The sequence below is a fragment of the Hyperolius riggenbachi genome, chromosome 5 (assembly GCF_040937935.1).
Source record: "Hyperolius riggenbachi isolate aHypRig1 chromosome 5, aHypRig1.pri, whole genome shotgun sequence".
In the NCBI taxonomy this organism is placed as follows: Eukaryota; Metazoa; Chordata; class Amphibia; order Anura; family Hyperoliidae; genus Hyperolius; species Hyperolius riggenbachi.
Genome location: NC_090650.1, coordinates 272022337 through 272047584, shown reverse-complemented (window position 1 = coordinate 272047584; position 25248 = coordinate 272022337). Strand labels below are relative to the sequence as shown.

Here is a 25248-nt window from a genome sequence, read left to right as displayed (position 1 = left end):
TCTGAAAAAAGCAGCACACGCAGCCGGCACTTTGCCAGCCGCGTGTGCTGCCCGATCGCCGCCGCTCCGCGGCGATCCGCCGCGTGCAGCGGCGAAAGAGGGTCCCCCCAGCCGCCCGAGCCCAGCGCAGCCGGAACAAACAGTTCCGGCCGGCGCTAGGGGCTGGATCGGGCGGCTCTGACGTCAGGACGTCGACTGACGTCCATGACGTCACTCCGCTCGTCGCCATGGCGATGAGGAAAGCGAAACAAGATAGGCCGCTCATTGCGGCCTATCTTGTTACTTTCGATTGCCGGAGGCGATCGAAAGTACGCTTCCGGAGCGCCCTCTAGTGGGCTTTCATGCAGCCAACTTTCAGTTGGCTGCATGAAATATTTTTTTTTTAATAAAAAAAAAACACATTGCAGCCTCTCTGGCAAAATAAATAAACCGCCAGGGAGGATAATCCGATCCAGGAACCCATTCCTCGATGAATAAATATAATCCGCCTCCCAGCGGCCCATAAAGAGGCCGGCATAGGTGGGGGCCACAGGGCTCCCTATTGCCGTACCGACCTCCTGATGGTACCACTGTCGGTCAAAGAGGAATGAGTTCCTGGTTAGGACAAACTCCAGACCCGCCATGACGAACCACTGCAGGGGCTCATCATCAATGACCTCAGGGACAAAGGTTTCAATAGCTCTTAAACCATCTGGATGGCAAATTCTGCTGTAGAGGGAAACCACATCAATTGAGGCTAGATGATACCCAGGTTGCCACTCAAAGGTGCCCAAATCATTCAGAACCTCAGTGGTGTCATCTACATAAGATGGCAAGGATCTTAGCAGGGGTCTCAATTGGAAATCAACAAATTGAGATAGTGCCTCTGTCAACGATCCAATTGCCGAGACAATGGGACGGCCCGGTGGGTTATTCAAAGTTTTGTGTATCTTTGGAATACATTACCACACCGGGCTACGGGGGAAATGAGGAAATAATTTATTTGCCACCGTTCTATCTAGAGCACCATCCTCGACTCCCTTTTGTAGCAATCTCTTTAACTCCCTGGTGTATTGTACAGTTGGATCTGTGGACAGTTTAGAATATGTGGACCTATCCACCAATTGTCGCAGACATTCCTCCTTGTATTGGTCAGTTGCTAATACAACCACCCCTCCCCCCTTATCAGCCTTCTTTATGGTTAGATCAGTCCTGGATTGTAACCATCTCAAAGCCTCCAACTCTTGGCATGACAAATTAGAAGCATCCCTAGGGTAAATTAATGCTTTGCAATCTTCCAAAACCTTAGAATAGAACAGCTCCACTGAGCCACCTGGTACACTCGGAGGGTTGAAGACTGATCTATTCCCTATATTGAAGGGGAGTCTGCGATCAACCTCTACTGTATTGGGGATATGGGCCCCTGATAGTTCACAGAGGTCTCTCAATGTTTCACGCTCCCAGTGGTGTTCCGAAGTACCAACCAACATAGGTATAGTTCTAAAGTCAATATCCTGCGATTGATTTGGCAGTCTCTCCTTATTTGCAAAAAACCTGTGCAATGATAGTTTTCTTGTGTTCAAAAAAAGTTCCTGTTCAAACCTCACGAAATCAAACTCCACCGTCGGGCAAAAATGTATACCTTTGTTCAGGAGGGAATATACTGCATCGCTTAATTCAACCCCTAACAGATTATAAACTTTTATTTCTTCCTGTTTCTCTCTGAACGTCTCGGTTGTGGTTTGGTCCACGAGACCTGTTTCAGAATACTCTTGTGATTTCCGTTTGCCTCTCCTGACCTTCCTCTTTCTAAAGGGGCCTCATCCTCTGAGGATGATACCAAATGTCTCATAGAGGCATGTGAACTATTAGGTGAGCTATCAGGTGAAGATCTTCCCAAACTATTTCCATAGGGATTCCGTCTCCTCCCCCCCCTTATTTCTCTTATTGGGGCTCCAGAAGGGTCTTTCCTTTCTCCACGAAAAGACCTGATGTTGCTCATAGTCCACCCGGTCTCGGGAAAATTTTGTGTTTTTACCCTTTTTAATCTGCTCCTGAATCGGGGTCAATCGTAGTTCGCACCTGGTGATTAATAGATTCAAACTATCCTCATCAGTGAGGGCCACTATCGATTTCTTAGTGTTTTCCATCTCATCCAAAATCTCTTGATAGTCAATTTCGTTCTCCTCAATCACCAAGTCCTGGTATAGCAGTACACATTTGTCAAATAAGGCATCACATTTAGTCTTTGCAGAGGGACGGACCTTTGACTGAGATAAATGTTTATAAAACCGTATCCCTCGTGGGGCTCTCCCTACTGCCTTATATTTCTTCAAAGTGACTATAGTCCAATATTTGCGTACCTCTCTTTCCATTAAATTGTAAAGTCTGCTCTCAAGGCTCTTCAGCTCCTGAGGGCGAGGAGTGGAAATACTGCTGGTGTCCTTATCCTCTTCTAGAAAAGAGTCCACATCCTTGCGTCCCTCTCTGAAAGCAGACATTGCCATAATAAAGCAACCCTGAAATCCTACAGGGTCCGTGCAGCAGAGCAGAAAACAAGCAAACACAGTCTGTCAATTCAATAGAATAGATGTGGTTCCGTGCACAGGAATGGCTTTAAAGTTTAAACGTGGAGTGCAAAAGGCCAATATCCATTGCAACCGTTCATATCAAAAAAGAGAGAAAGGGGCCTTGCTCATCACTTCAAGCTGTGAGGAATATTTTAGAGCAAAGTAGAAATTATTATTATTATTATTGATTTATAAAGCGCCAACATATTCCGTGGCGCTGTACAAAGTAAGAAACAAACATGGGGTACATAATACAGACAATGGTGTACACTAATGTACAAGATACATAATTAGTGACAAAATACAAAAAATGATACAGCATACAGAATACAAAATACAGAATTGGTAATGACAGTGATAAAAATAACATAATGAATAAAATGTATAATGATTTCCAAGACACAAAAGGGGGAGAGAGCCCTGCCCTTGCGAGCTTACAATCTAAAGGGAATGGGGGGAAACAAGAGGAGGGGTAGTATACGATAAAATATATAAAGGCAGTGTGTTAGGATACCTAGTAGGAGTGCAATTTGGTCAGGACAAAGGGAAGTGGCTTAGGGTAGCGCATATGCTTGTCGGAACAAATGAGTTTTTAGAGAGCGTTTAAAAGTAACAAAGGTTGGCGAGTGACGGATGTGTTGTGGGAGGGGATTCCATAGAAGGGGTGAAGCTGGCTGAGGCTCCCTGCACACTGCAAATCCGTTTTCCGATTCCGATTCCGTTTCCGATTCCGATTCCGTTTCCGATTTTCCTTGAATACATTCAACAGAAAAACGGATCAAAAAACGCAGCATGCAGTTAAGATTAAAAATCTGAATCGGAATCGGATGTAAAAACAGATTAAAAAGCGGAATCGGAATCTGAAATGCATGCAGTGTGCAAGAGGCCTTACAGACATTTTAATAACTCTTTTTTTTTTTTTATATATAAAAATGTAATATTACATGTTTCAGACAGAAGTAACCCAGACAGTTTATTTGGGACTATGGGCCATATAAAATTCACTTTTTCACCTGAGTTTTCTCCTAGGAGATCATTTTTCATCTCCAATTTAAATGAACTTTTTAGCACTTTGCAATGGAAAACGTACCAAAAAGTAGGTGAAAAAGTACTGTCAAAATGATTTTGAGTATTTGCTTGCTAGTGGTGTAAAGGGCATTTTATTTACAAGTTGGGGAAATATCACCTAGGAGAAAACTCAAGTGAAAAAGGGAATTGCATATGGGCCTATGTCTTTTGGCTCTGCCATAGAGACAATGTTATTTTGGTGGTTCCAGGTGTATGACTTTAGGCACCTGAGCTGCTACAGTATATCGGGACCTAGTCCTACTATAGTGTAACCATCTCTTATAATGAATTACAGACATAAAATGCTTTCCTGGAAGATAACAGCTTCTGAGTGCAGGGGATAGATTAAAAAATGTCAAAAGTTAATATATTTTAGGTCTGGGACAGAGAAAGACTGTAATTGAGCAGGGACAAGAAAACATGAATCAACTTTTTAAGTTTTTTTAAAGGAGTACTATCAAACTTTATTAATTTCTGTCTGTAGCATAAATCAAAATTGCAACAGCAGTCTGTGCGAAAACAGCATATCTTTCTGCTGTGCAGTGTAGCTTTTTTTTTGTAAATTTACCTTATAGACGGCATCTGACACACTGACGGCGACGGGGAATGGGGCAGCTCATTACATGAGAGGGGATTCCTTTTTTTATAGTGCGGCAGTGCATTATCCTACTTTCATGTTCCCCCACATCAGAGCGCACTATACAACGAGTGACCCGGCGAAGCCTGCTATGAGGAGCGAGAGACAACCGCTCTTGCTCCTATTCTGCCCAGCCAATCTGCCGTGTGTCGGGCTGCCTATGCTACGCAACGGCAAGCATATTAGCATAAGCTGGAGGAGGGCGCGTCACTGCTCCTGAACGCATCAGAAGCAGGAGCCGAAGGGAAGGATCATGACGCGCCCTCCAGCTTATGCTTGCCGTTGCGTAGCATAGGCAGCCCGACACACGGCAGATTGGCTGGGCAGAATAGGAGCGAGAGCGGTTGTCTCTCGCTCCTCATAGCAGGCTTCGGCGGGTCACTCGTTGTATAGTGCGCTCTGATGTGGAGGAACATGAAAGTAGGATAATGCACTGCCACACCATAAAAAAGGAATCCCCTCTCATGTAATGAGCTGCCCCATTCCCCGTCGCCGTCAGTGTGTCAGATGCCGTCTATAAGGTAAATTTACAAAAAAAAGCTACACTGCACAGCAGAAAGATATGCTGTTTTCGCACAGACTGCTGTTGCAATTTTGATTTATGCTACAGACAGAAATTGGTAAAGTTTGATAGTACTCCTTTAAACCTAGAATAAAACTGCAGGCTATCTAAAAAAAATTAAAATAATTTTTACCAGTTGAAGGACAGATTCAATTGTTTGTCTCATCAGTTTGTTTTCACCTTGGGCTCACTTTAAGCTGAACCATTAATATTAGTAATTTATTTATCATTTACATAGCATCCTCCTCTTTTATGGTGCTGTACATACTAAAAATATGTATATATAATAATAGAAGCATTGGTCCATAAAACATGATTGTCAGACAACATACATTTCTCAAACTAGTATGGTGTGTCTGACAAAACATACAGCAGTTTCAAGAAGGAGTAATTTGTAGTTCCTGAGGTCATCTGTTCCTAAATTGTATTCTGTAAAACGTAAATCTTGATCTGATTGACAAAGCATATGAGCTAGGTTAGACTGTATGCTTGCCTGAAAAGAGGAGTTTTCAGAGTTACCCTAAAGATTTCAAGTGTTTGAGAAGTGAGAAGTGTGTTTTGGAGGGGAATTCCAGAAGAAGGGAGAAGCTTGTGAGAAGTCCTGTATACACAAATGGGAGGAGGTGCTTTTATTGGAGGGTAGAAGAAGGTTGTGTTCAGAGCAAAGTTTGCAGTTATGTTGGTGTATGGAAATTAGTCACATGTGGAGGAGAAAGAATATGGAGAGCTTTCTAGGCCAAAGTTCTGAGTGTGAACTTAATATTCTGGATTACTGGCAAACAGTGAAGACCTTGGCAGAAAAGAGCAGATGATGATAAGAAAGAAGAGAGGTGGATAGATTGAGCAACAGAGTTCGTTATAGATTGGAGACAAGCTAAGCTGCTAACTCCTAAGCAGCATGTTTGAGGACGTGAAGTTATAGGAGTGTTACTGACATTTATTTCAGACAGCAGTGGATTGCAATGGTGAAAAAAAAATAATCAGTTCTATTCTGCTCTACTTAGGATTTGAGCCCAATATTCAGGTTGGTAGAAGGTCTTAGTTGGATGGCACCACTGTATGCAAGAGTAAGAAATAAACAGAGTTAACACTAGATCATATTCAAGATCTGTTTGAAATTAAACGGAATTTAAAGTAGCTGTCGTGGTTGCCATACATTATCGTTCCAAACACTGGTTCACACGGCAGCTGGGGGCCTGGACTCTCTCACTGGCCGGGGCCCGAAACCCACCATGCGATGCCTAGAGGAAAGTGCGGGTGGGCCCCGGAACTCTCACCAACAGGGAATTCACCCCCACTGCCTCTATACCGAATGCTGACTGCAACACACACAATTGCTCACTCCCAGCTCTAGCACTGTCCTACCGTTATTTGGTCAGCAGGCACCTGTCAGCCAATCAAGTGCACAGTTATACACCCTTTGCCTGCCGTACGAAATCTAGCCGGAATTGCATACATTAGGCAGCATTCAGGTGGGAAGCTTCGGTCAGACGCAATCATAGGTTATGTCACTAGCAGGACCGCCCTGTGCAGGCACTGCTCCCACAGGGGTCCCTCCCTAACCACTGACCTGTCACCCTCATCCTGGAAGCCGCAAAAAAAAGAATTTAAAACCACAAACACTGGTTCACACGACAGCTGGGGCGAACCAATGTTTGTGGTTTTAAAATTTATTTTTGCAGCTTCCTGGATGCGGGTGACAGGTGAGTGGTTAGGGAGGCACCCCTGTGGGAGGGAGGTCCTGCTAGTGACATATTCTATGATTACCTCCCACCGAAGCCTCCCACCTGAATGCTGCCTAATTTATGCAATTCCTTCTAGATTTGGTACGACAGGCAAAGGGTGTATAACTGTGCACTTGATTGCCTGACAGGTGCCTGCTGACCAAATAAAGGTAGGAAATTGCTAGAGCTGGGAGTGAGCAATTGTGTGTGTTGTATACATTAAGGTTAGACTGCATATGCGCATGCCACTTACCTGCAATTTTGTCTTTAGGTCCACATTAAATTATCAACCTGATGATAATTCTACTTCCGTATGTATTTATAGATCATAGCTAAAGAACCCTTAGCAAAGCCTCCATATTCTTTAAATAGTCAGTGTCTAATACTAAAAAAGTAGAAAGACATTAAAATACTGTCTGGAGACAGATTTTCTACAATTGCTTCTGGGAATATACCCAGATGTGTACAATTTACAGAAAACTAAAATGCACTATCCATAAAAGTACTACTTCTGCTCTGAATTATGTAGAGTTTTGTATTATTCATGTTCTTATCATCGCCTGCGGTAAGATCATAAATCATTTGTACTACCCAGGGGATTCTCATTCAATAGACTGGAATGACTTTATCACAGTAAATAGAACCCAGTCTAATTGTGCAGAGCTGCAGGATCAGCCCTCTTGTATTGCGGTGCTTAGTGAGTCTACTTAGAATCATTACCCCATGCCTATCACAGGCGACGGATGAGTTCATTACTCAGTTTGTCCAGGAACATTACAGGCTTCAATGAAATATCTAAATTCATCTTCTCCTGGGGCTGAATGCAGCTGCGGTAAAAATAAAGCATTTGCACGATACATTGCTAAAGATCTGTATTCCGGAAATGTCCCCAAAACTGTTCTTCCATTTAGATGTTTCCACACAAAAACTACAAAATTACAATAAACAGAGTCAAATTCTTTTAACTCTTTTCTCGACTGAACGCATAACAGGCTGGATTGGTTAAAGAGGATTTTTAGTATTTTTAACCTTCCTTTATCCACATGATAGCAGGCAACAGCAATTTCCTCCCAGAACATCAGCCATGCATTCTGGGTCACTCCCCCTCAGGCACTACAACAATAGGTACCAGGAAACCATTCATACACAAACTCAGGTAAGCCCATAATGTCCACACTGCACATGGGAACTGCCCGTGGGTAATAAAGCCCAACATTTTTCATTGAATTCATTTTATAGAGGTCTGTTGGCTGTAATGGTTGGGGTCCAGTAAAGGACAAGCTCTGACGATTCTTTGTTAGCAAGAAGGATTTTTTGTATTTGTGCATATTTGAAATGGAATCCGTTCTGGCAGCCATCTCGGCCTCAAATAGCCAAGAATAAAAAAAATAAAATTAAATGTATACAGATTAGCTTGAAAGTGGCAATAATTCAGTGAGACATACGTATCCGTTACCAAATTCATAAATTGAATCGTCAATAATCTTTCTTACAACGATGAAACAGTAAAATTAGCAAATTTATTAAGCATTAAAGTACAAGAGTGCTATTAAAAACAACATGGGATGGCCACCCCGTCACAACCACCCAATGCAGCTCACCATACACCCACACACATATTCAACGGCCGTAATGAATCACACTGAGATTTAGGGCTTAAAAAAGAACCCCATAAGAATTTTTCCTGTAATAGATGAATATAAAGTTCCAATGGTCTTTTTAAGAAAAAGTTGCACCACCCAAGCAAGCAAATTAGTGCATGTTAGTAAACCAACTAAGCTGGAGTAACAGTTCCTGTATCAGCAATGGTGTCACCTTAGCAAAGCAGGGTTAGTGGTCACAGTCTGCGCAGAACCAATACACAGTTGTATATCAAGTCAGCAGGCTGATATCATCATATCACAAAACTTTCACAACTCAAAGCTGTTTGCACAGGCTGCATGGTCTCACCACATCCGGACAGGCATCAGGTTTCTCATGTACATCATGGAGACAGCACCAGGAACCGATATATCTGCCTTATTGTCTTACTGCTGGGTGGTGTAGTCCATATCCATCAGAGATATGTAGGTAGGTAAATCCAACGTGAATCCAGGTTCCAAAAAATCCTATTTGTCTGGATGGAACTCAGTGTGTGGTGAGTGAGGGGGCCGCAACTGCGGCGGTCGGGGCGGCGTGGCGTCCCATGTGAAAAGAGAGGCGCTCCCGACAGTTTCGCCGGCTTCCGGCTTCCTCAGGGGGGCGTGGCCTCTCTCCGTACGCACACTCAATTAAATCATACATCCCAGCCAGTCAGACTCTAGCGTGGGACTGTCCATTCGGGTGGCCAGTGGGAGGGACGCGCCCAGTCCGCATCAGCGGTTACCGGGCAGAACAACAAACGCAGCAACAAAACGGCCGTTCCTGGTGTCCAAAAACAGGTGACTGCGCCAAACATATATAGTGCACCCAGTTCGGGCTCCAATGATAAAAGAAAGCGTCCCTCCAAATGAGTATACACCCGAGCGGGCAGCCACAATGCTTGTACTTTTTAAAGAACCCGCTCCATTTAGGTAGCGGGTATGCATTTGTAATCTTGCCTAGGTTATTCATAACAATAATCTTTATATAAAGGATTGACTACATTAAATATATCCCATGGTCTAAATAGCAACACAATAATATGTGTATATATATATATATATATATATATGTAAATGGATGGGAGTGGTCCAAAATCAAGAAAGGTCAAACTTTAACTATGATCAAAGTTAGGGGTGGGGACTAAACCCCATCCTATTCCATAAGAATGAGAAAAAGGACCAAAACCCAGAAACATAAACCCTATTTTTGTTAAACTAACACGTCTATAAGTACAATAGTGACCCAGGTAGCATAACATTAAAGAGGTCTGCTGCAGCGAGAATCAAACTCCCAGACACAGCAGCGGAAGAAAGGCACACAGAAACAAAGACAGAACAGAGTGGCAGAGCAGACACTACAGCGGTAAAAAGTGGGCAAAGCTTAGCTGTTCGTTGAGGCCAGGGTCAGAGCATGCCTTTCGTCTTGCCAACGTAGAAAGCACCACATTGGCATAGCAATAGGTACACTACCAGCTTTGTTTTACAGTTGACAAAGTGTGACAGCGTCAATCCCCTACCACCAGACAGCTCCACATGCCTAAAATTAAATGTATGCTACCTTTCAGAGTTTAGGATATCTGTTAACAACAGGTGAGAAATAAGTCTTGTGTAATACTGCAAAGCTCTGCAAGATTCCTACCAGTCCACACAATGGATTAATAGGAAAGCCTCGGCAAGAGATTCAAAAGAGCGCCAACATGCCATTGGATAATTATAGAAATGGGCGCAGCTGGCTAGTGGTAGTCTATCAAGATAATAAAAACAGCTGAAGAGAAAAAAGCTTTAGAAGATAGAAGTACGGTATACAAATGTGACGAAAGAGAGGGGGACAAGGAGCAACATAGCTTAGAGGAAGGATGGGGTGCTTTTTAAAAAAATAAGAATTTTCAAACTCTTCTCCCCCCCCCCCAACAAAAATAAATAAAAAACATTGGGGACATATTTCACACTCGTAAATGGCCCTGCATGCTGTAAATGCATTCCTGCAATAGATGAACCCTGGCCAATTGCCCTATGGTTTGGATACAATTGGTGAATTCGGGTACAGACATGAAAGGCTGTGTGCTGCTTTTGGCATTGCATTTGTGCAGATGCCAGTTTTTGGCATTCAAACCTTTACTAATATCTGGTAAATTACCTTCCTATCTCCTTATCCTTAGAGCTTAAAGGACAACTGAAGTGAGAATTATATGTAGGCTGCCATATTTATTTCCTTTTATACCATACCAGTTGCCTGGCAGTCCTGTTGGACTATTAGGATTCAGTAGTGTCTGAATAATTCCAGAAACAAGCATGCAGCTAATCTTTCAGATCTGACAATACTGTCAGAAACTCCTGATCTGCTGCATGCTTGTTCAGGGTCTATAGCTAAAAGTATTAGAGGCAGAGGATCAGCAGGATAGCCAGGCAACTGGTATTGCTTAAAAGGAAATAAATATGGCAGCCTCCATATCCCTCTTGCTTCAGTTGCCTTTTAAAAGCTGAAGTCTCTGAGTAAGTAATGTATACTGTATGGTATGTTTTCTGATCAAAGAAGTTGTATATTACTAAATTGCAAACTACCTGAAAATAGGGAATTTATAATCCTGGTGCTTAGGTTTTGAGCCTTTATTTTTGCTGGCAATTAAAAGTATATATTTTTATAGTTAATGTTTTTTCTTAGTACTCTTATTTGCCTGGGCGGCACACTGGAACTCAGTGCTTCTAGATAAAATGACTTCTATCTGTGCACATTCTGCTTTTGGATCAAACATTACATTGACACTAGTACAGTAATATTGTTCATCAGCTGAGGTTAGCAAAAGTTGATAATTTATACCAGGGGTCCCCCAATGTTTTGGGTCGAGGGCCAGGTCAACATACTTCAGACTGCTGGGGGGGCGGAGCATACCGAGGTGATAACCTGATGTCCAATTGGACAGCAGAGCAGTGTCACCTGATGTGAAGTTCGATTGGAAACCAGCAAATTACTGCTTTATGGCTTCCACGTGGATGGGTGGTGCCAGGACTGCTATTCTATTTGTGGACCAACAATATTTAAGCACTTCAGCCTACAGGGTTGAAATTTTTTTTGCATCTGAGCAACTTTCACCTCCCATTCATTTGCTAATAACTTTATCACTACTCGGCACAATGAATGGATCTATATCTCGTTTTTTCCGCCACCAATTAGGCTTTCTGTGGGTGATACATTTTGCTGAGAATTTATTGTAAATCAATTTTAACAGGAATATTAAGAAAGAAATGGAAAAAATCATTATTCCTCAGCTTTTGGCCATTATAGTTTGAAATGAATACATGCTACCATAATTAAAACCTATGTACTTTATTTACCAATTTGTCCCGCTTATTACACCATTTAAATTATGTCCCTATCACAATGTATGGCGCCGATATTCAATTTGGAAATAAAGGTGCATTTTTTCAATTTGCGTCCATCACTATTTAGAAGCCCATAATTTAATAAATCATATTGATATACTCCTTTGACATGCATATTTAACCACTTGCCGACCAGGGCTGTATTGGCTGATCTGTGCTGCGTGGGCTCTCCAGCCCGCAGCACAGATCAGTATTATGCCAGGGCGATCAGACTTCCCCCCTTTTTACCCCACTAGGGGGATGTCCTGCCGGGGGGGTCTGATCGCCGCCGGCCATCTGCGTTTTGCGGGGGGGGCTCCTCAAAGCCCCCCTCCGCAGCCATTTCCGCGCTCTGCCTCCTTACCTCCCTCCCTCCCTCTCTCCGTAATGCGCAGGACGGAGTTCCGTCCTGCGCATTGAAGGATAGGCTTCCACCTATCAGATGCCGGCGATCCCCGGCCAATCAGAGGCCGGGGATCGCCGATCTGCCTTACGGCGCTGCTGCGCAGCAGCGCCGTATGATGTAAACAGCGGGGATTTCTTCCCCGCGTGTTTACATTTTGCCGGAGAGCCGCGATCTGCGGCTCTCCGGCTGTTCACGGAGACACCCTCCGTGAACTGACATGGAAAGGCCGCTCGGCGGCGATCGAGCGGCCGTTTCCATGGTAACCCGCAGACGACCAGTTTACGCCGATCGGCGTTAGCTGGTCGTCAAGAGGTTAAAAAGTTCAGACCCTTAGGTAACTATTTGGGTTTTTGGGGTTTTTTTTTATTATTGTAATTTTTTTTTTATTTTTTATTAAAACTTGTATGTGGGTATTTTTTGATGTGGGAGGTAAACAGGGGATTTATTTAATACAAAGTGTGTTTTTGGTGTAGTTTGCTATTTGGCCACAAGATGGCTACAGTCAAAAAGTCCTGGGAGCGATTGAACTCGCTCCCAGGAAGAAGAAAGAAGACCAGAGTTCAGAAAAGCCGCAGCGTCTGAAGAGACGCTGTCGGCTTTTCTCCGGGGGGTCCGATCCGTGAAAGGGATTTATAATCCCTTTCATTGATCGATGGGCTAACGGCCAGCAGCAGGGGCGTGCACGGGGGGTGGGGGGCCGCGGGAGCGCGCGAGACCCGCGGGAGTGCGCGCAGCCTAACTGGACGAAAATTTTCGTCCAGTTAGGCTGAAGTGGTTAAAGATGTAGCTGACCGCATCTATAAGTAATACATTTTATGTGTGGGAGCCGGTTAAAAAGCCTTAGGGGGCCGCATTCGGACCGCGGGCCTTAGTTTGAGGACCACTGATTTATACAGACATTGGCTGGGTATCCTTTTTATTAAATGGCCTCTTATTCCCAGTATGGTCATGCCCTGCAACCTATATGAACAGAAAACTGGGATCCTGGACAAAGCGAAGATTACAGTATACTTCCTTCTGCAGAACTTATGGCTATGGTTTCCTCTGGGGGCAGTAAGCACAATTCCTGCTCATCTTAAAAGCATCAAAGTGTTCAGACACTTTTGTCATAAAAATGGATGTTCTATTACTTTTCATATTACATTTAACTGTAAGCGTAGTTTCACCTCTAAGGAAAAGGGAATAAGTACCGTTACAATTTTCTGTGCTGTGAGGCAGATGTTCCTAGCATGCACAAAGAGAAAATTATGACAAATTCTTCAACAGTTATCCTTTGTTCAACAAAGTCTTCCCCTCACAGTTGTTTTCACACTTGTTTCAACAACCACCTACACAATCCTAATAAAAGTCAGCACTTTGCACTACAGAGTGTTATTTTTTATTTTTATTTTTTGCCTCAATACTTCTTGTCGCTTAAGTTTAAAATAAATCTCAGACTAGTGAAGAGAAAATGCAACAAAGAGCAATGGTATATCCTAAAAAAAAGTTTTATGGCCTATACAATTTTTTAATTATGTATTTCATTGGGTTACCTCTTTCTATATACAACTGTATAGTCCATAGATTATTATTATTTAGTATTTATATAGTGCTGACATGTCCCACAGAGCTTTACAGAATACATAACTGTCCCTCAGATGGGCATGCAATCTAATCCCTACCATAGTCCTATGTTCATTGTGGTTGTGGGCCAATTGAAGGGGAAGCCAATTAACTTATTTAGTTTGTTTTTTGGATGTGGGAGGAAACCAGAGTTCCCAAACGAAAGCTATAAAGACATGAGGAAAACAGGCAAACTCTGTGCAGATAGTGCTCTGGATAGGATTAAAACCAGAGACTCAGTGTTTCAAAGTGAGAGTGCTATCTACTACGCCACCTTGCTGCTTACATTGGACTTGACTTACTAAATTACTCTAGGCTGGAGAGTACCACATAACATAAATAAATTATTCAAACCTGAATTGTAGTCATTAAAAGATGCCCGCTATTAAGTTTTTAACTGTGCACCTGAGTTATGTTGGACCAGAGAGAGAGGGTTGTGGGGAAGTTAATGAATTCGTAGTTTTCTCCCACCCTCAGTAAGCTTTATTAAAAATGAATTTAGGCTAAAAATATCCGGTATCTCATGGTAGGTGCATTTATACTATCAATCATTTCCCTGTGTGTTTTCTGACAATTCCCAAATCTTGGGTCGACGCTGATCAAAAGCCTACACTTGTATCCTAGAGTGCCTTATACCCATTCTCTCAATTCACAGACCAGTGAGATCACTTCAGCTGACAAGAGCAGTGATCTAATTTGTGGACAGCTGGAACAGTTAGAGCAGAGATCTACAATTGCAACAACAAAGAAAACAGTGGTCCGGCACTGTAAAAAAAAAAGTAAAAAGCTTGCGGAGAGGATGACTCTGGCTGCAATGTGCAGCTTGTCAGTGTGCTCAAAGCTAAAGCAATTCAATGCAGCAACAATAGAGACGATGAAATCACTTGGCACTACTGACAAATATTTATTGCGTCATACACTTGAATCCACAAATAGCATGCATGAAAATCTATTCTGTGCAATGAATAAGATATAAAAGGTGGTACTTATCATGTGCAGCATGGAGGGGATGTGGGATTGGCGGTGGGTGCCAATGGGTGCACGATGTGAATGAAAGATTAAGGCTTCTTTTCAGCACCGAGCCACAGTTTTCGAGTTCCCAGGAAACATACGGGAAAGAATCTAGAATGTAGCAAATATATTATGGTATCTACACTTAGTATCAGTACCATGGGCAGCACTACACTCGGGCATGCTGGGGCACTGCCCCCTGGCAATCACTGCCCCCCCATTATCTTTCAGTTAACTGTTTGCAGGCTCCAGCAGCATACAGTGAGCAGGATAGGGTCTGTAAATAAAGCTCCATGTTAGACTAAGTTCATGTAGTCATTAAGTAAAGCAAGGGCTTTATCTGTTTGCCATAAATTCCTCACAATCCTTGCAAGATGTATCTGGATGACACTTGTAGTTGCAAAATAATCTCTCTACCTACTCTCCAACAGGAATAGAGTCTGAAGAAGGCTTAAAGCTTACGTTTCTCTTTTCATTTACCGAGACACTGAAGTCTCCTAAAAATCCTGTTTTTATTTTAAAAATGTGTTTAATTGCCCCCCCCGGGTAGTTAGGAGGGATTTAGTTATTGTATAGTGGCGAGGATGCGGCAGTTTAGAAAAGGACAGTAATGTTAAGCACATTTTTACAATAAAAACAGTATTTTTACGACTTCAGAGTCTCTTTCTAGAGCTTGTAGTTTACAGATGGGAAGTTTTGAATCAGATGATATTCTTGATTCAAATAGCACCATCATTTGAACAATCTGCTCTACTCAAAAGCCTCTGAGTTCTGTTTGTGATGTTTACATTTAGTTGCTATTATTGTTGAACCAGTTGGCCTTAATTTTATCACCGGAGTTAGGCAAAAAATATCTAAAGCTCACCATACAAACAACAATTTTGCTTCTTTCTTCGCAACAGTCTCCATAGACTTACATTGCCTTGCGATGAACTGCAGTGGAGCAGAGTACTGCAACGCATGTAGTGTGAAAGTAGCCTCAAGTGTAGTTGTATTCTGAACTTCAAATATGAGCTCCAAGATCATATAAATGTAATTATTCTATCCATGAATGTATTAAGTGAACTATTAATTGTGTTTTTATTCACAGGAAGTAAAAAAATATTTATTCTGCCTCTGTATTAGCTTTATATAATTTAAGGGGAAAGTGAAAGATACTGTGAACCAGTCATCTTTCACTGCAATGCCAGATGCTTTCAGTCTAACATCCTGGGCTTGATTAGAGGCCACAAGAGTACACTTATGACTTAACCATTAGTTGCTGGCCTGTATGGTCAAATTATCAGACTGGGAAAGAGGGCTTTTGTAATGCTGTGGAGAAATCTGAATTAGTTTTGACTTGTCAGAATTACATGTGTTGATATGTTTGCCATTTTTAAATTTACTGTATTTTTCTTGTTTATTTAAGTGTCTAGGACCTCCTAGTGGCTGGACCTCCATCCGAACCTTTTATTTTCATGTAGAATGGATGATGAATGTCAGATTTATTTATTTTTTTGCTGGTTGGGTTTTAGCGAGGAGATGTAGCTATCATGAGTCCTGATGCATGAAGCAGCAGTGGAATTTTACCAACTCTGACTCTATTAGCGCAATGTGTGTTATGATGTAGTTACTTTTGCGATGCTATGGTAAAACGAAGGTTATATGATTGCTGTATTTTGCATCACCATAGCAACACACACATTACCCTGTTAATAAGCATTGCCCTAATAATTCCTAGTGACAGCATTACTGAGATAATTTGAAATGGGGGACAGACAACAAGTAAGAAAACTAACTAGTGTATTAGAGTATTTTACAGCTGTCTCATTTCTGTTGGGAACATTCTTCTCAATTCTTGCACCACTGACAAGGTCACCAAAATAATTGGTTAATAAAGACACAGAGAATAATAAAAGCCTGACAGGTATTCTAACCCTTCACATGCCATCCACAATATATATAATAAAAAGAAAAAAAACAATAAAAGGTTTGCTGAGAATTTCGTTTTCATGTACAATATATAGGTTTGTTGTTTCAGTTGAAATTGATCTAAAAATAACTGATATGTCTGTTTTCTTTACCTCATGTAGATTCTACATCAGCTGTTAGAAGATTGTGCTCCCAGGGAGATGATTCCACATGAAGTTGTTGGGTTCCCTTCCAGAATTAAATGTGATTTCCCATTCACCAGACTGAAATCAGCATCAGTCAGACAGTGAGCAAGCAGTGGTGGTTGGCGGGGGTGGCAGAAACCAAAACATGAAATCTAATCAAGAAAGGAGCAATGAAAGCCTGCCACCGAAGAAACGTGAAATTCCCGCCACAAGTCGACCTTCTGAAGAAAAAACAGTTGGACTGACGAATGAAAACCACCGTACAGATAGTTTATCATGGCTCCCCAACACACCCAGCAGCCATGGTGGACGTCATCATGGGCCTGTAGGAACTTCATTAGATGCTGGTTTACAGCAGGGGGTTAGTTTACATAAAACACTTTCAACTGGTATAGACTACTCCCTGTCTAGTGCAGCAAGGTCAGTACCAGCAGCAACAACAGGTCCTGCCATTTATCAAACTGTGCAGTCTCAGTCAGGGGCATCTGTTTCTCCTGTGCAATATGCTAATGTGCCCCAAACGTTCCAGTTTATTGGACCGCATTATAGTGGACCATCATATGCAGGATTCATCAATTCGCATCTAGTTTCACCCACATCCAATTCCGCATCAAGTGCTTTGTCGTCAACAGTATCTGGAGTCACTACTCCATCGCATCGCTCCCAGATGGAGGCTTATTCCACAATGTTGGCTAATGTTACCGGCTTAAGCCAGCAGGGCCATAAAGGTGAACCACATCTAGATCGGACTCCTGGATTGATTACGGCAGGATCCCCACCTACCCAGTCAAGTCAGTATGTCCATATTTCCAGCTCATCACAGAGTGGAGTCAGAAATCTATCACCGTCACCTATCCCAGTCCATCTACATACCCACCCAACAGTGATTCCACATACACTTACTCTGGGTACTTCCTCCCAAGTTGTTGTGCAGTACTCAGATTCAGGAGCTCATTTTATTGCTAGGGACCCTACGAAGAAAGAAGAAAGTTTCAGGTCACAAGCCAAGGAGTTATTGAATGGGGAAATAGAAAAAGTTAGAAGATTTATAGTCCCCCCATCAACAGATGCACAGTTAATGAAAGCAGGCAATAATAAACCAGCTTCCCAACATTATGAGACAAGGCATATAGTGATGCATCCTAGTACTGAGTTTAGTGCTCGGGATCCCTCAGGTGTTCGGACCTCTGTCATGGTGGTGCCCAACAGCAACCCAACTGCCGTAGACATTGAGGTTCCACAATCCATTAAGAGAGAAACCTCACCCTCAACTGCTCATAACAAGGGAAGCTTACACTTAGGAAAAACATCCCACCGGTCCTATGCTTTATCCCCACAACAGACTTTATGCGCAGAAGGCGTAAAAACAGTGGCCACTTTATCTCCTCACACTGTCATTCAGACAACTCATAGTGCAGCAGAGCAACTTTCTGTTGGGCTGCCTGCTGCAGCCTTTTATGCGGGTACACAACAGCCAGTTATTGGCTATCTCAGCAGTCAGCAGCAAACCATTGGTTACCCTGGAAATTTGCCACAGCACTTGGTTATTCCAGGCACACAGCCCTTGTTCATACCAGTTGGCAATCCAGATATTGAACCATCCGGGGTGGGGGTAGCTCCGACTATTGTCACTTCATCTCCCCAGTTTGCAGCAGTGCCTCATACGTTTGTCACTACACCCATTCCTAAAAGCGATAACTACAGTGCTGAATCACTGGCAACGCAAGCAGCCTATCAGACCACTCTGGTTCCGGCTCAGATACACCTCCCACTTGTGCAGCCTGTTGCTTCTCCAATGGCAGCTGCCCCCACACTGCCCCCTTACTTCACAAAAGGGTCAATCATTCAGCTAGCCAATGGTGAGCTAAAGAAGGTAGAAGATTTGAAAACTGAAGACTTCATACAGAGCGCTGATATTAGCAGTGACTTGAAAATAGACTCCAGCACAGTTGAGAGAATTGAGAACAGCCATAGTCCAGGCATTGCTGTGATTCAGTTTGCTGTGGGAGAGCACCGGGCACAGGTGAGTGAAATATTCCAGATGTGTTTGAATAACTTTTTGAGCCATCGCCTCTTTTTTTTTACTGTTTGACTTCCTGTGTGTATTAAAACTATTGCTAAACTCTGTTTCTTTCTCTATGCACACTATTGCAACAACTGTTGCCCAAAACGATCATTTGTGCTTGTGTAGGGTAACAGTTTAGGAGGCATGGCTGTACAGACATGCTGCTCAGCTTTTTGCCAAGCACCTGGTTCTGTTTTGTGGATAGGAGGAAAGGATGCACCCTATTGCTACAATAGTGTTCCAAACTGCTGAAGAAGAGGCCAAAAGCATAGGAGGATTCATATTCTCCCACTAGATTTTCAACCCAGATGTTCAGACATGATCAGATGACGGCTAGGTATTTATGTTCTATTATGTTGTCACCAATGTCTTTATCTAATGTGATTTTTCCTCTTCTTCTTTTTTTTTTCCTAAATATTGTTTGCTTTAGTTTGCATGTGAATTTTAGCAAACCTACATAAAACTCATAACATAATGCACACATACAGCCCATAAACGTATTTACATAGGTAATCACATAGATGTTTGTTGCTGTGCCCATATGACATATCTTAACTTAACCAAGGGACATACCGTAGCGCTTACGCTTTACTGCTGTTTGATTAATAATGAATAATTACTTTCCTAAATCTCTGTAGATAATCAGACTCTCAGTCCCAATAAGTAATGGCTGGTTCACAAGGATGGCAGGCCGGAAGCTGCGTCGTCCTGTGACGACTCGTTTGGGGGGCGGCGGTACAGCGATCGTCGGCTTCCCATCGCGATTGGCAGTTTTCGTCCCCGGGATCGGACTGCCGCATTTGCGCAATCGACAGTAATCGCCGGTAACCACGTGATGCTTAATGCTCCCATTCACTTCAATGGGAGAGTTTAGCCGACGAGTCCCGAACGCTTGGTGGTAAATGCCGCCAAGCCTCTGTGTGAACCAGCCCTAAGTGTGGCTACATTTTCAAGTCAGGAAGTTCAGGGGAGGAAGCAGAGGTGAGAGTAAGTTTTAGGGAAAGTCCTAATAGACTAAGGCTTTTTTTCACAGTAGGAGAGCATTTTCTAATGTCTCTAACAGAGTAGCAAGAACAGATCAACAGCCTCTCTATTGAATACATGAAGGTGTTCATGGAGAAGTTGGTGAAAGACATTTTCAAGGTGTTTATGAATCAGCCCTGTAGATATGGTTATCACCGATGCTGCTTTCAGCTTCTACTCTGCATTAGGATGGGGGAGGCAGCCCTGCCTCGAGTTATCTAACACGAGATATCAACAAAGGAAAGACAGTCAACTTACTGCACCATTCAACATGTAATAAGTATTTTTTATTGAGCCATAACAATAAAAACATATTAATACCAAAAATAACTATGTAGTGGGGAGTAAATAAAGTTCAAAACAGAAGTTTGCCTTCTTAAAAAAGAAAAAGAACACTCCAACCAGAATAATCACAAATACCTTCTGTTTTAAAGGAAACCTGAGATGTAAAGAGATAAGTTTTATACGAACCTAGGACTTCCTCAAGCCCCTCCCACGCCATCTTCCTCCGCCTCCTAGTTTAGCCGGTAGAAGCCCTGTTAGCTTGGCCGGTCTGGTTTGAGCCTAATTTGACCCTTCTGATAAATGGCTGTCTACTTGAATGGAGTGACTATTTGGTTGGTTCCTTATTAAGGGAGTGCTTATACAGCACTATAAGCCCCCTCACTTTTTTTTACCCCCTCCACTTTTTCAGACACATGAAAGGGTCTCTTGACATGGGTTCTCTGCAAGGAAAAAGATTTGTGCCACCAAACCTCCACCCCTCCCCCATTCCAAAGATATCCCTGTCTTAAAGCAAGTCTTTGGAAGCATTTGGGCTCCCGAAGACCGGTGGCTCTGTACTGCAAGTGTGCAAGAGAGGGCGCCCATATGTGCACAGTACAGAGCAACCCGTCTCTGGAAGCCCGAATGCTTACGAAGACTCCAAAGCCAGCCCAACGTGGAATAGAGCAGTCTACAGCCCATGGGTCACTGACTGCTAGCAGGAGAGCCTGCGGGGTAACGCGAAAACTGTGAGTAGACCGGGAAGGCTCTAACGTACCCAGAGCCTTCCCTCTCCTCAGGTGAGTATTTTTTTTCCATTTAGACTCCCTTTAAAAGCTGTGTGGACTGGCACTGGTGAGGCAGCAGAGCCCCATTGCTCTGCCTTTCGGACCACCCACTCTGGTGGATAAAGGGCCAATGAGCTGATACAGTATAAGTAATGTTGGTATTTTCAGTAATTGATTTAAACAGTACAGACATCTAAGTAGTAAAGACAAGTTGTGCTGTTTATAGATCTCTGCTATTAGATGTAAAGGAAAGTTTGACATACATATTGCAACCTAAATTCCCCCACCCACTGTTGTAAAGGGCAAGCCCAGTTAATGCATGACTAAGAAGAAGCTTTGTATTTTTGGCACTGTTGCAGAGCTGTGGTGTTTCATGGACACATTTTATCAGATACACAGTCTTTCCATTCTGTTCTGTTTTTGTGCATATGCTTTCCTTTCTAAGACCTACATAACATACCATATCATCATCTAACCATGGATTCTAAGAAACATTATATGCACTTGAAGAAATTAGCAATTGTTATGGAATATGATACAAGTGAGGTACCATTAGCGCACTAGAAAGTGGTATTTCAAATTGTTTTCTTTTAAGAAACAACACATGTAGATGCAGATAAACAACAAAGCTCTATATGCTCCTGTCAAATACTTATTTTCTTGATGAAAAGCTATTAGGAAATATTAATCACAGCTATTTTTACACTCTGAGTTTATTATACACTGGTGAACTACAGTGAAGGGGACTTGGGAAGGATTTAGGTAATGTGAAGTATATTCCAAAATGGTTGCCAGAATAGTCTACAAGAGAAGACATTCACAGTCTGTATGACTGTTAAGAAAGCAGCTCCTTCTCGTAGCTGGTTGCCTGAACATTAATGAGATTCAAATAATTATGTGTAGATTCAGGCGGATACAAATGCTGTATTCAAAAATATGCAGTTTAAAAATGGACCAAACAAATTTAGTTGGTCTATTTCCAAGCTGTATAAATGTGTATAGAGAATTTGCACAACCCTGCATCAGAAAAGCAAAACTTGCATGTAATGGTGATAGGTACAGGTATACAAGTGTTTCCCTATATTGCCTTCGTCACTCAGTGCCCAAATTACAGTGGTGCCCTTTTTCAGCATGCATTATGCCCTTAATTTTACAGGGTCAACAACAACAAACATTTGTAAAGTGCTTTTATCCCATAGGACTCAAAGTGCATATGCGTGGCTCACCACTAATGGGTTGAATGGTAAATTTTGATACAGAAGAAAAACTCTGTAAGTCCGCAATTGTTAGGCTAAACAGGTGGCTTTTCAGTCTGGAGTTGAATAACTTCAGGGATGTGGCTGCCTTTACTGGGTATCTAAAGAGTAGGAGAAGCATTACCAAAAGTTCTGGCTCCAAAGGTTTTGAGGTGCACTCTAGGAGTGACCAGGTTTATGGATCCTGCAGACCTGAGGTTGTGGGAGGTGTGGTGCAGTTTTAGCAGATTCTTCATCTAGGGCTAGGACTCAAATTGTGTAGGAATTTAAATGTCAACAGTGCAATCTTGAAGAGTATTCTCCATTTTACAGGTAGCCAGAGTACTAAGCGAAGAATCGGTGTAATGTGACATTGATGAGGTTGGTTTGTTAGCAATCTGGCAGCAGCATTTTGTACTAATTGCAGGGGGTACAGGCCCTTGTCTGGAAGACCTGTATAGAGGTCATTGCAGCAGTCCAGCCATGATGTGATGAAGACATACAGTAGGGTTGAAAGATCATCTGGGGGAATGAGATGTTTGATTTTTGCAATGTTCCTCAAATGAAAGTAGGAATATTTGACTAGCCAAGATTTGGTATCTGAAGCTCAATGCCCTATTGATTAGCACACTAAGGCTGGGCATAAGGTTGGAGCTATTTATGTCTGGATTCCCTATCCTGATTGGTGTTGATTTAGAGTAGAGCTGTTTTGATTCCACACGCTGGTCTTTGACAACAAGGAGCTAAGTTTTGTCAGCAGTTAAAGCAGAACTGTAGATAGAAAATAAACACATTGCTTCCCCAAGCCCCCAGCAGCTGTCCTATCCCGTGCCACTCCTCGACGAGCCTCCATTCTCCCGCGCATCTCCTGCTCGAGGAGTGGAGCTCCGACCAACCTTCAGTCTCCAAGCGGCTATTGCCACTTGGGAGACTGTAAAGACGGGCGAAACTGCCGTCTATTTACATGTACAGCGCTGCGAACAGTGTGACACGGCTGTCCCCCTGGGGGACAAGAGAGCGATCGGCTCTCATAGGCAGAAGCCTATGACAGCCGATCGGCGTGATTGGCCAGCTGGGGGAGGGAGGGATTTGAAAAAATAAATAAATAGGAAAAAAATAATAAAATAAAGATATAAATATTTCTTTAAAAAAAAATAAACAACTTGGGGCGATCAGACCCCACCAACAGACCTCTCTGAAAAAGGGTGGGAATCACTCCTGTGCTGTGTTGTGTGACCCTGCAGCTTGGCCTTAAAGGAGATATCAGGCAAATGTAACAAAATAAGAGCTACTTACCCAGGGCTTCATCCAGCCCGAAGGTCCCAGCATGTCCCTCGCCACAGCTCTGCCTGCAGCCATTCGCCGCAGCTCCGTCCCGGTCCCCGGCGATGATGTCAGGCCTGTACTGTGCCTGCGCCGCCATGTGGACCGGAGCGGACTGCACAGGCACGGTAGTTCTGCGGCAGGAAGAAAGGGCCCGACACTTGGGCCCAGTGTCGCCGGGAGCCATTTGTGCGGAGAGACTGGGAGAGGAGCCAGGACGCCGCCGTGGGATCTCCCGACCTACGGTGGGCTGCAGAAAGCCCCAGGTAAGTACCAATTTCGATTATTTTCAGAGCTCGGAGTCCCTTTTAAACTTGTGAGATTTTGTAGAGTTTCTGCTTTTATTTCTTTGCATGATGTCAGAATAGTTTCCCAGAGCTCCCTCCCACCCTCATAGATGTTTTGCTTGAGGATGTTCCAAAGGCTTTCAATAGGATTCAAGTCAGGGTAGGATAGGGACCACACTAGGAGTTACTCTTCTTTTATGCCGATAGCTGCCAATGATGCAGAGGTATTCCTTGCAGCATGAGATGGTGTATTGTCATACATAAAGATGATTTTGTCATGGAAAGCACAGTTCATATGTCATTTTAGCACCTTAAGGGACCCTAAAGAGGCATACTATCTCTTTCCCCATGATTCCAACCCAAAATATGTCTCCATCTCTTTGTTGACGTCGCAGCCTTGTTGGGAAATGGTGGCAGTCCACCAACCAATCGATCCATCTGGACAATCCAGACTGTGCAGAAATTAGTCTTCGGGTGGTTCTAGGCCCTCTGCAGCTATTTCTGCTTGTGACCAATTGGTTAGGGGTGGCTGAATAGAAAGTTTATGCAAAACTGCAATCCTCTGGAGGATCCTGCACTTTGATGTTCACAGGACTTCAGAGGCACCAGCAGTTTCAAATACAGTACCTGTTTGCTGCTTTGTAATGCTCTTAATTCAATGTATTTGTCTGGCAGAGACCCTCCTTATTTTGCCTTTATCTGCTCTAACCTGTGTGTGCTCTTGAGTCAGCCACAAATCTTTTAACAGTAGTATGATGATGCTTAAAACGGACCCAAACCAAAAAATGTTTTAATTGAAAATATTTAGTTGCACCACTCTTGACACATACAAAGATAAATGAACACTCCTTCAAGCCAATGAGCATTTCAGTGCATGCTTTTCACCCTTCTCTTTTCATAATTAGTGTTATACAGGTGGCAGTCATTACTTCTGAGCTTAGTAGGAGGTTTTAGATCATGGGTGTGTTTGTCATCAGCTACCCTCCCTCACAGGGGCGTCATCTATGTGAAATCTCACACAAGCTGAGATCACCTCCCCTGTGACATCATCAGTAGCTGCCTGTGTTTTGTTTTTTATCTCCTCCACCAGTCTGCCGGATTGTGTCTCGGCAATATGAAATGAAGGGAGGTGTTCCTCTAATTAATGCAAAATATTTTATATTTGTCATCATGCAGCTGAAAAAGGGCTGCTATTTATTATTATAATTTAGAAAATAGATTTTATTTCTGAAATCTTGTATTTTTAATTTGGGTCCACTTTAAGTTTTTGTGAAATACGTAGCTAAGATTTTCCTGCCTTGTCTAAGGCATCCAACTATTTCACGCCTTTCTGCAGCAGAGATATCCTTTTTCCTTCCAATATTGCTTGAAAATGTTGGTCTGATTAATAATGTGGAATGTCCTTCTTTAGTAGTTTTTCCTTTAATTGGGCTCACCTGGCAAACTAATTATTACAGGTGTATGAGATTGATTTAATTAATCAAAAGAACCCCGAGGCACAGATTCAGAATTAGAATGAATTTTATTTGGCCAAATACAGTAAGTTTTCACTTATAAGTTAATTGACCAGGCAGTTGCTTAACATACACAGACAAAATAATACAAGGACACAGTGTAGGTAATTGC

General features: G+C 42.7%; 1 protein-coding gene across 6 annotated transcripts in view; it reads left to right on the top strand.

Annotated features, from left to right (window-relative positions):
• Positions 1–25248, top strand: part of ATXN1 (ataxin 1) — a 439823-nt gene that overhangs the window by 391996 nt on the left and 22579 nt on the right. For all 6 annotated transcript variants that reach the window (XM_068236936.1, XM_068236933.1, XM_068236934.1 and 3 more), the window contains one exon: positions 16614–18660. In XM_068236936.1, the coding sequence (XP_068093037.1) occupies positions 16783–18660 (1878 nt within the window). In that variant the 5' untranslated portion in view covers positions 16614–16782. The remainder of the gene's footprint in view (positions 1–16613; positions 18661–25248) is intronic.